The following is a 12,336-nucleotide window of genomic DNA, read 5'->3' on the forward strand; positions in this document are numbered from 1 at the left end:
GTAATGTGCACGGTATGGAGAACCCAAGAAGAAGTGAATCTTGGGGGAGGACTGTAGTGTGTGTGTGTGTGTGTGTGTGTAGGTGTTGAAACAGCAGACTAGGGCAACATTTCACTTAAGTCGAGACTTGTACATTGAGTTACTCTATTATTATTGCAACTAAATGCAGCAACTGTAAATGTCCCTTTGTGAGACAGGCCAACATAGTGTGGTACATAGACCTGTAGTAATGTAACAGTATTGCAGCTACAGGTTCGCCTGTGTGTACTACTGCTAAAAGTTTGCAGTGTGAACTAAAAGGTTGCTTAGGATGGGTGGCAGTAACAAGAGTGATACCTACACTGGAAGTGTCTAGGGACCTCCACCTTGACATTTGCTGGGGGCGCTCAAATGCTAACACCAGCCCTGACTAGTTTCCCAGATTAACTACATCAACTACTTAAACATATTGATAGTTTTGATATAGTCCAAATACAGGATGCCAGGGAACTCCAGACAGCACATAGAGGGCAGAGCAGGTACATGACAAAACAATTTTATAAGATCTTTTACACAGATATTCACAAAGGCCACTGTAATGCTACTGTATTAGGACCAAGAAAGAATAACTCACTAATAAGTAGACTACAGTCTACAAAATCAAGGTAGTAGGAGAAGTCAGTGAAAATGGATACAGTTAGGCTGTCTGCATTTACTGAACAGTAAACTAAATTTTAAGGGTAAGCAGGGCAGTGCTGGTACCATAACCCTTTCTAAGGCAGCAATGACTAATCAGAAACCTATAGGTTTTAACATGTTCTTGCAAATGAGAAGAAAGCAAATGGTCTAAATAAGTCAGTTTCCTACATATCTGCTTAAATCCACAAACAACTGTAAACATAGGGGACTAAGACTCCCAAGGAGGGTACTTATCTTGCTCTTCAGTCATATGCTTGGGTCTGATGCCAGATTGCGAGGAGTTCTCTTTAAACAAACACCTACACATCAAGAAGAAGGAGAAAAGACAGCACAAGTAGACACCACCTACTTACCTGATATGTGGACATGTCTGAAGTAAGATAACAGCCAGCCAGCCAACCAACCAACCATGGGGTAATGATTCTTAGTTCTAAAAGTCAGGCCTGACAACAGACTCAGTAAGCATCAGAGGTCCTTTAAGTTATGACTGCAAGAGTGACCAATGAAAAATTCAGGCTTTTTCCAAAACACCTGGAAATATGCCAGACCTGTTAATTACATGTTTTTTGATGGTACAGCAATAAGTGTCATATGTCTTGCTTGCATTTTACCAGCAGCCAGCATCTCCCCTCCCCCAACTACCTGCTGACCACCCACTCCCTGCTCTCTATTGTGAACTTGTTCCTCTCAGGTGACAGCTAATCCTGGCCTATTCATTCCCTGAGAGGTGAGAGCCAATTGCAGTACAGTCATTATGGCAGCCATCTGGGCTTTTTTTTTGTACTGCTTATGGCCCTTACCTGCACCTGGTGGCTGAATCAAGTACCCACATCATCATGGAATGTCCAGCTATGCTGTCCCCCAACATGCGTGCTTCCAAGCACATGCTGCAGAGGGTTAACATCACCAGCTTAGCTAAACCAAGCTCAATACCTCAATCTATGGCACTATTTATTGCCTGCAAGTTTCCTCCTGGTTGGAGGCAATCTGCTGATAAGAAAGAATAGTTGTGTAAGAACTTACCGTAACCATAGATGTCTTTCTCTTCCATGTTGCAGTATTCTTAACCTTAGGGAGCTGCTGCCAGCAGCACCGGACATCCGGCCAGTATACCAAAGTCTTGAAAGCAGAGGTATGTGTGATATTGCATGTAAGAGCCATAAACTGATGATGGCTAATATCTGTGATGTCTGCACGTACCAAATTCAGAACTGGCTGTTGCATAAAGACAGTCCCCAGGAATAAGAGGAGTAAAATGTAGTATAAACCCCCTGCCAGACACAAGTGTCAATAGTCAGGGAAAGGACCCAGTTTATGATACGGTCAAAAGAGAAATAGGGTAGGTGGGTGGGATTGAATATTGCAACATGGAAGAGGAGGACATCTATGGTTACGGTAAGTTCTTACACAACTATTCTATGTCATTCTATTCTGATGTTGCAGTATTCTTAACCTTGGGGAAGACTACCAAAACTCTCTAGGCAGTAATGTGGGGGGCAGGTAGGGGAGCAGAGTCTATGAGACACTGCAGAATAGACCTAGCAAACCCTGTTCTAGCCCTGGAGATGGAGTCCAATTTGTAATGCTTGGTGAAGGGTATGACTAAGTAAATGCCTCCAGAAGAGAAGAGTAATCGATGACCTTGGAAAAAGTCTGCTGAAGAGGAAGCAGCGCTGGTGGAATGGGCTTTGACAAACTCAATTGTTTTCCATGAAAGGAATAGCAAAAGGCAAAAGCCTTAGAAATCAGAGAGGCAATTGTCTGTTTTGACATAGCCTTACCTAGGGCTGTAGAATGAAAGGAGACAAACAGTTGATCAAACTCTGTCTGAAGAGTTTGGTCTTGTCTAAGTAGAACCTCAGTTGCCTATGAAAATCCAAGGAATGCAAAGTCCTTTATGAGGAGTTCTGTGGCTGAGGGTAGAAGACAGGCAAATTTATGGTCTGGTTTAAGGATATTTCATTAACTACTTTTGCCATGAAAGAAGGGTTAGTTCTTAGGGAAAGCCCATCCTTATGGAAAACAAGGTAGGGAGGTGAAGCCATAAGGGCTTGGATCTTAGATACCCTCCTGGCAGAAGTGAGCCACTAACAAGACTGTTTTCCAAGTACAGAATTTGAGAGAGGAAGAATGGGCTGGCTCAAAGGGAGCTATAGTGTAAGTCTTTCCAGCACAAAGTTAAGAAGCCAAGGAGGGGGAATGGGCTTACGAGGAGGTTTAATATGAAGGACCTCTTTCAGAAACAGCTTAACATCTAACCTGGAAGATAGAGGTGGAGACATGGGAAGGCAAGCAGAAATGGCAGAGAGATGCACTTTTACTGAAGAAAAAGTCAACCCTGTATGCAGTAACTCGTACAGGCAGGAAAGGACCACTGGAACAGAAGCTTGAGATGGGTCCTGTTTACTCTTAAGGCACCAATGGGAGAATCTTTTCCATTAAAATAGTTCCTCCTAGTACTTGGTTTTCTGGCCTTCTGCAAAACACTGAGTAAGTTATGAGTATAGGTGCCTGAAGGGGATCAGAACTTTATCACCCAAACTGTCACAGTGAGAAGTTGGGGGGTGAATAAGAGACCCCCTTGTCTTGTGTAAAGTAGGTTGAAGTGGTGAGGTAACGTGGTGGATTGCCCTGGGCTAGAAAAAAAAGTAGGGGACACCAATGCTGTCTTGGCCAGAAGGGAGTCACCAAAAGGAGTTTTGGTTTGTCATTCTGTATTTTCAGGAGGACTTTGTGAATCAAAGGAAATTGGGAGAAGGCATAAAGGAAAATTCCTTCCCACAAAAAGGAGGTGGTGTCCACCTTCCAGGCTTGTGGATGGGGAAGCCTTGTGCAAAAGAGGGGCATCTATCTGTTCTGGGAGGAGGCAAACAGATCTACCCCAGGTATACCCCACCTGTGAACTAGATCTAGAAGCACCACCTTGTGAAGCATTCATTTGTGGGAGAGTGTTAAGGTCCTGCTCAGGGTGTCTGCCATCACATTGTTATCCTCTTGGAATACAAACTGCCTGTAAAATGAATCTGTAGTGTTGTTGCCAGGGGCCAGATCTGAATTGCAAGACTGCAAAGAGGGCAGGATCTTGCTCCGCCCTGTTTATGTACCACAGGACTGTCATGTTGTCTGTGATAACCTTCAATGTGCCTGGCAGAAAGATCTTTTGAAAGGCCATTGCCAGGAAAAGGGTCCTTAACTCTTTTAGGTTGATGTGGTCCTTTCTTTCTTGAATGGACCACTCCCCCTTGACTTTGTGCTGGATGCTGGTACTGTGAAGGATATAGCCTCTCAACCTAGACCTGGTGCATCTGTGTAAATATGCTGTTTGGGTGGAGGAGTCTGCAAGTGCACCCCTTTACTGAGGGTGATAGTTGAGATCCACCAGGTGAAGAAGATTTTTTTCCAAGGGATGAATGTGCTGGTTCCACGAATTTCTCAATATCCTCTGAAACTTCCTCATATGCATCCTGGCTAGAGGGATCATGGGGCTCAAGGAGGCCATAAATCCCAGGATTCTCAGGAATTCTCTGGCTGAGATGGTTGGTAGTGGTAGGGGTAGTGGAAAAACCGGGTGAGAAATTCCACTTTCGGGGCAGGAACAGACAGACATCAAGCCTGTCCTTATCCTGCACCCCAGGAAAACAAGAAATTCACCTGGGGATCACATCAGTCACCCTGCTAGACAGGGGTCCAGGGAAGTAAATATTGTGGGAAGAAATAGCCAGGGAACTGTTATGGCTAGGCTTGTACAGGCCCTAGAGCCGATAGCCTACTACCAACCTATGAACCTATAAGATCTTGTGAGGGAGTCATTTGAGACTTTAGGCAATTCACAGTGAAACCCAGATTCTGCAAGATCCTGCTGACCAAGTCCAGGTGTTCAGACAGGGTGAGAGAATCTTGCTGTAGGTTCATGAGAACATCCAAGTAAGGATAAATTTGTATGCCCTGTAGTCTGCAATATGCAATGCCTGGGGCTAGACATTTGGTGAATACTCTTGGGGCTGTGGAGAGTCCAAAGGGCAAGGCAGAGAACTGAAAATGTGAGGAACCCACTGAGAAACAAAGAAATTTCCAGCAAGTGGAATGAACAGGGATGCGAAGGTATGCATCCTTCAGATCCAGGGAGGTCATGAAGGCTTGCTGAGGAATAAGGGGAAGAAGGTGCTGTAATGTGAGCATTTTGAAGGTAGGCACCTTGAGGAAGAGATTGAGGTAGGATGGGTCGAGAATGGGTCTCCAAGAACCATCTTTTCTTGGAACCAAAAACATCCTGGAATAAACCCCCCTGGCTAACTGATCCTCAGGTACTTGTTCTATAGTGCCCTGAGAGAGGAGTAGACTCAGGATAGTGGGAAAGAGTGGAAGCTTACTGTGTGGGGGTTGTAGAACTCCCTGGAATGGTGGAGATGCTCACCAAGTCATGAAGTATCCTCTCTCGATGATGGAGAGCACCCAGGGGGGGGGGGGGGTGGAGGTGGGCAAGGGAAGAAAGTCAAAGCAGAGGAGGTCTATCTGGGTCTGGCTGCCTCCAAAAGGAAGGTGTTGAGGTGGAAGACTATCTAGGAGCAGATTGTTTCCTAGGTTGTCTTCGTTCCCTGGACTGAGCAACAGAGGAATGGGAGGATTGTCTCCTGACAAAGCTAGGGTTTTGAGGGTAGTTCCTATGTAATCTGGGAACAGGTGAAACAAATAAATGTTTCAGATTCTGTAAGTCTCTTCCTTTTTCCTGCAGTGACTAACTCTGCAGTGGCAGCTGCGTAGTGCTGACTTATCCAAAGGAGCATCTAACAATTTAGCATGGACATCCAAAGGCAAAGGCTGGAGTCTCAACCATGAGAACCTCCTTAAGACGGAACCAGAAGCAGCCAATTTGGAAGAGGTTTCACCAGCATCACAGCTGCACTTAGAGTGTCTTGTCACCTGGAATACTGTGGACAGAAGGGTATTCAGCAGAGTCTTAGCTAGTGAGTCAGGCATGTCAGACAGCAGAGTAAAGCCTTGGTCAGGGAATCCAGAGCAAAGTTGGCCATAAGAGTCTGGTAGTTAAGTGCTCTTATAGCCACGGTGGAAGTAGTATATATCTTCTTCCCGAACCTATCCATAAATTTACTGTCTTTATCGGTGGGAAAAAGTGAAAATGAAGGTAGCTGCAATAAAAAGCAGGATCTGCTGGCGGATTCTTCAAAAGATACTGCTCATTTGCAGTCACTTTATAAAATCTGTCTGGTCTCTTGTTAGCAGGAGGCTGTGACTCTGGGAAGCAGCTAAGAAGGCATCCTGGAATGCTGGAAGTAAAAGCAGAACTGCAGATGGTGATGACTGCTCCCTCTGCAGGAGTTCAAAATCTCTCTTTTTGGTCTCAGAAACATCTGAGACCGCCCACTTAAAATGCTGCCTAAGCAGGGAAATAGTATCCCCAAAGGAGAAATCTTCTCCAGGGGAATCAGGAGTGAGGGACTCTTCTTCAGGAGTAGCAAAACCCTTAGGGGATTCAATCTGAGAACAATAGGTCAGGGAATCATCGGAGGAGGAAGACTCTTCCTGTGAAACAAGTGGTTGGCCTGACTGGGGAATTTCGGTCTAGAGTACCTGAAAAGCCTTGAAGAGAGACTGGGAAAAGGTCTCCCAAGCTGGGGTAGGGTCTTCAGCCCTGTGTTTCTCCTCCTGTTTTCTTTTTAAGGAAGTAGAAGGAACAGTAGTAGGCCTAGGTGCCGACGGTTGGAGTGGATGGCAAGGCAGCAGAAGGCCCCTCCAATGCCACGAGCCATGGTTCCCCCTCACCATCAAAAGCTGATTGTTGTAAAGCCTCAGTGGATATACTCTGGATATCGTCTACACCAGCTTTCATTTCAATTCCCAGTAACAGCAAAATACCTGAAGTCCAGTGCGATCCTGGGCTGACACTCGCCTCGAGAATCTCACCGGACACCTGAGATGCAGCTTGGACGTTGAACCTAACTTTCTTGGCGACATGTCGGAGGTGCCTGCTCCGCCTTCCATCACAGACACCAAATGTCAGACACACCGATGCTGACTCTCCAAACACAGATTTAAAGCAGACGGATGGCTTGTAATGGTTTTGGGGACAAAAGATTGGCAATTATCACAAGACTTGCAGTCGTGACCTGCCCCTAAACAAACTAAACACTGATCGTGCATGTCCTTATGTGGAATTTGTCTTCTACAAGCACATTTTCCCTTCCTAGATGACACACATCTGAAAAAGGTAAAGAAACAAGAAAAAACTCACAAGGGTACTTATCTGAATGCGGACAGCCAGGAATGATCATCAAAAACAGATGGCCGAAGTCAAACAAATGCCATATCACTGGAGCTGGTGACTGGACATCTGAAACACACTGTGGCAGAAAAGTTCTGAATTGGGTATGTGCAGATGACAGAGATACAGCTGTTATCAGTTTATGGCTCTTGCATGCCACTTCATACATACCCCTGCTTTCAAGACTTTAGTATACTGGCTGGATGTCCGGTGCTGCAGGCAGCAACTCCCGAAGGTTAAGAATACTGCAACATGAGAATAGGACATACATTACTCCTCACCCCTCCACTCCCACCCTCCCCTACTCAGACCTTACAGTGCCTAAGCTGCTAGTTAAATTCTGGTTATCTGGGTTGTAGTCTGGACTTCCTCCTTCTATGTCCCACACACTAAAATGATTCATAATCTTTTGATGAGTTGGGACAAGAGTTAAAAAACAAAGTTTGACTGAAAAGAAGTCTAATATGAAAATTTAGAAGGAAGTTAGGCAAACTCTAGAATTGCATAACAGCCCATGTACAAAATGTATTCATTAGCACAGGATGTTTCTATTTATAACAATAAAAGAAAACAGCTAACCTGTTTCAGAATCTTCACTCTCTGTAGAACTTGACTCACTGCTGCTTTCTGATTCAGATGATGATGCTTTTATTTTAGTGGACCCTGCCACAACGTCTACTTTCTCAGCTACACCAAGAAGGAGAAGTAGAAAAATCAGCACAGCAAAATGAACAAATGTTCTAAACTATAACTTTACTAAAATGAACATACATTTTAACTGATTAGTGTCTTTTATGTTCAGCTGAGTGCAAGCAGCAATTGTTTTGTGGTCTGTTTCAAGTGCACTGCATCTACAAAGTACATCAAAGGCAGACTACACAGAGATTCTAACACAATGTACACTAACTGTTGTACTGAATTTGTAATAATGAGTATCAGAATCGATCAGCTTCCACTTTAGGCATAAAAGTGGAATTAGTTCTAAAAGAAACCCTGTCCCTGTTGAAAATGAGATAGGATTGGATCACTATAAGACTGGCCAACTAGGATACACTTCGATAGAGGTCAGAGCAATTAGTAAAACTGTTTTCCATCTTATGAACCTCAAGTCAGTCAGGTTATTTGGTTCAACTGGAACGTTAACTTCTCTAACACAAAATTAAGATCACAAGGAGGTGCCACCAGCTTTCTTGGTGGCCTTGTATGCAAAACACATTTTAAAAATATTTTGACATGAGAATGCACTGAAAGGCGAGGATCCAAGGGTAGACATAGCAAAATGACTAATAAATAAACCATGACAGAGGAGTAAGAAAGGCCATAGTACAGCAACTCACACAAATATTGTAAAACCAGACAACATTCCTGGATACTTTTTAAATAGCATGAAACGTGATCTATCAGGCTGTCTGGAATTGCTAGTTAACTCTAGGCTCCAAACAGGCTTCTTGCCTCATGAATGAAGGACAGCAACAGTCATCCCTCTGCACAAAAGTGGGCCATCTACGCACCTTGGAAACTACATACCCATAAGTCTCACTAGTCTTGTATGCAAAGCCTTGGAAATGAGCAATGATGACATAGGAAAGCTCCAGACACTGGACCCGGCCCATTTTGGTTTCATCTAGGGTAGGTCATGCCTACTCAACCTGGTAGACTTCTTTGAGAAGGTCACAAAAAAAATGGAAGAGGGCAAAATAGTTCACAATGCCTACCTTGACCTGGCCAAGGCATCTGACAATACCTCAACCATTGTTGACAAACTTAAGAGGTTAGGTATAAACCATTATGTAATCCAGTGGATAGCTACCTGGCTCACAGACAGGGCCAAGGAAGTTAGAATTAGGGAGTCCACCTCTACAAAGAGGCCAGTCAGAAGTGGAGTCCCTCAGGGATCAGTCCTGGAACAGCTCCTGTTTGGCATTTACTTCTCTTAAGTCAAGCTCAATGTCAAAGGCCTCTGGTTGACTAAATTTACAGATAATTGCAAATTAGGAGCTCTCACTGAATCGCCCACTGATAAATGTTCTCCAGGAAGGGCTGACAGACAAACTGATGCCAGAGCCATGGACTAAAACTAAATGCCAAGAAATCATAACAGTATCCTTCGGGAAGTTATCCACCCCTGGTAACTATCATAGTGACAACATAACTCCCAAGAGTTGACCCAGTATTCAGGGACTTGGGGACACACAAAGACAGCAATCTTGTCTTTGACCATGACATGACTACAAGTAGTGAGGAAATCATTCTATGCTATTCAACTTATAAATAAAGGTACGACATCTAGAACCAAAGTTGTCACTGATTCACTGTATTCAGCATTCATCGACCTATCATTGAGTACAATGCCCTATTTGGTACGTACGTAACCAGGCATATCCAACAATTGGAATGTCCACAGAGGATACTCACTAAAAGAATACAGGGCATAAGTAACATGTCCTGTATAGACTGCCTCAAGGCCCTATTCCTGTATTCTGTCTCCTACAGACTGTTGAGAGGGAAGATCTATGTCTGCTTACAAAGCACTGTCAGACTCCATTTTAATGGACTTCCTGCATATCCACAAAACAAATAGCACCAGAATTACTCATTCTAAAGATTTAAACTTTGCCTGTGATATAAATATGACCTGCTAGAGAGAGACTGGTATGTATCCAAGAAACTACTCCTTCTCTGGAACAAGCTCCCTATCCATGTGAAGCAGAGTTCTTCCCTAATCCAATTCAAGTGCAACTTGGACAACTGGATGGGGAACAGGAAATTCATTCCTGTTTTGGCATCTAAGTCTCTAATGGACACAGGCAGCTTATAAATGGCTCATCGCCCAGGCCCCTGTTTGTAAATGTTTCACCTCCCAAGCCTCTGCTTACACTTATCAAGGGTAACAAAACTTGTCACAGATTTGGGATGCATGGCTAGGCTTAAAAAGGCCCTTGTGGTTGTTAGAGTATTAAACATCTATGAACCTATAACTACCCTGCATGGATGCTTGTTATGCTGTTGGCACCACCAAGAAAATCCTTTCCATGTAATATACAACTTTCCAGAAGCAGGTTTTCTTGCTCAGTTAGTACCTGCTGCATGTTCTCAGTAAACAGGTACTGAAGGTAATTAAAACCCTATTATCCAGGTAGTCAGCTGAAGTTCATTCGGCGAGAAAGCTTGTAATTGCCCCTGGCCATTTCCAAAAGGAAAAAAGTACAGTTGCTTCCCGCTTACCAGAACTGTAGATGTTCGGGCAGATCAGTGTTACAGTACAGATTCTTGGATCTTCTTGCAATGCAAATGTCTGCGATCAGCCCAATTTCTAGAGTCTTACATCAGCCATAGCTGACAGACATCAGGGTATACGGAAGAGATTCTGCCTGAGCTATTTTCAGGACTTTCTAAGTAGTGAACAATCAATCTGATGCACGAGGACAGCACGGCTTCCCCAGTTGTCCCACTCTAACTGAAAAGGAGGAAAAACATGAGGCAGAGAGGGGATGATGGAGATAAGTGGACTATCTGCAGAGAACTTCTCTACCTCTTGTACCCACCCAGGAAGAGGAAGAAAAGCTGCCAGTAGTAAAGGGGTTGGAGGGCTGGAGTATGTATTGCAACACTGATCTACTCGAACTTCTACAACTATATTAAGTGGGACACAACTGTACCATGTTCTTCATAGTCAATGTTGCAGTACTGACTCTTGAGGACTCCCAAACCTAAAAGGTGGGAGGCAGGTCATCTGCAGGACCCTAGGAAATGAGGTTATGAAGAATAGCAGTGATGAAACCTGCTCTAGCCCTTGAGACATTGCCTAGGTTAGCGTTTTGTAAAGGCATGCACTAAGTTCCAAGTGGCTGCCCCTAGAATGGCTTGGATAGGGACTCCCTTGAGGAAAGCAGTGGTAGTTGTCCCATGCCTGCAGAAGTGGGCTTTAATAAGCCCAGGTAGATCTTGTCCATAGTAAGAGTAACAGTGCAGTTTGCTATCCATTTTGAAATGGTTTGTTTTGGACACAGGTCTGCCTTGTTTACACACTGCAAAGCCCCCTCAATAAGTGTTCTGCTCTATTAGGATTTTGGGCTTGTCTAGACAATAACTGATCTGCCTATGCACATCCAGGGAAATGAAGGAGTTGCTCTGCCTTGTTCTGGATATTGGAAGATGACTGGTAAGTGGACAGCCCAGTTTGGAGTATGTTCTGATCTCACCTTAGAACAAACCCATCCTTTATGCCCAAGAGTTACCTCATCCCTGTGAAAGAAGGTGAAAGGTTCTTTACACATGATGGCTTGTAAGCTCTGGAACCCAAACTGCTGATGTGACAGCTATAAGAAAAGTAGCCTTCCAACTGGTTATCTTTAGAAAGTCAGTGGCAGTAAGTTCAAAGGGGGGCAAATGGTTAGTTTCTCTAACATATAATTCAGATCCCAGGCAGGAATTGGATCCCTTCTTGGTGGTCTCAAGTGAATAGCTCCTTTCAGGAAAAGCTTTGCCTGGTATAGTGCAAGAAGACAGATGGAGTACTGTGCAGGCAAACCAATGAAAGAAGCAGGTACTTTAATGCTGGAATAAGAAAATCCCTGTCTAAACAGGCCTGACAGTTATTGCAAAACCAAGTTGATGCCTGCCTGAGAAGGGTTGGCACTCTTGCTGCGAGATCAGGTGGAAAATCTTTTCCATTTTGCCAGGTATAATTTGCTGCCTTTGGGTTTCTTTGCTTCCTTTAGAATGGAAAGCACATTCTTGGGATAGGGGGCATTCTTTGGAGTCAAAACCCAATCCCTCCAGGCTGTTAACCTGAATGTAGCTAGGTGAGGATGGAAAACGGATCCTTTGACTTGGCTGAGATCTACTTCCTGTGGTTGGGTGCAGAATCCTCCTTTGTGAGGGTCAAGAGAAACAATGACAAGTACTGCATTGGCCAGGAGGGGGTCAACTAGGATCATGCTGGGTCCGTCTACCCTGACTTTTATTAGTACCCACCCTGGGGATCAGAGGCAAGGGCAGGAATGCATACAAGAACCAGAATGTCTATGTGAAAGAGAAGGCATCTATTTTCCAAGTCCCTTTCTGTTGAGTTCTGGAGCAAAAAGTACACTTTTGTACCTACCATAAATGTAGATGTTCGAAGATCCACATTGCTGCAGTCCTTACATATGGGTAGTCCGCTGTCCTCGGTCGGCCCGAATATCAAAGTATTAGGCTGACGTCGGTCAAGGCGCTTAAGACTGACATCAGGACGTCAGGGTACAAATGCGCATGACCGACGTCATATCCTCAGTCTTTTCTTGCCCCAGATGTCAGAAGACCCTAAAAAGAAAGGCCAAAACCAAAAGACAGCAAAAAACAACCAACCACCCTTGCACTAATCATATGTACAATAT

At 44.2% G+C, this 12,336-nt stretch overlaps 1 protein-coding gene across 1 annotated transcript in view; it reads right to left on the reverse strand.

The window, feature by feature from the left end:
- Positions 1–7,532: 7,532 nt before the first annotated feature.
- BRD4 (bromodomain containing 4) overlaps positions 7,533–12,336 on the reverse strand; it is a 1,872,054-nt gene continuing 1,867,250 nt past the window's right edge. Inside the window, exon 11 of the mRNA XM_044084437.1 lies at positions 7,533–7,645. Within this exon, the coding sequence (XP_043940372.1) occupies positions 7,533–7,645 (113 nt within the window). The remainder of the gene's footprint in view (positions 7,646–12,336) is intronic.

The sequence above is a fragment of the Protopterus annectens genome, chromosome 9.part0 (assembly GCF_019279795.1).
Source record: "Protopterus annectens isolate FY-2018-M chromosome 9.part0, PAN1.0, whole genome shotgun sequence".
In the NCBI taxonomy this organism is placed as follows: domain Eukaryota; kingdom Metazoa; phylum Chordata; order Ceratodontiformes; family Protopteridae; genus Protopterus; species Protopterus annectens.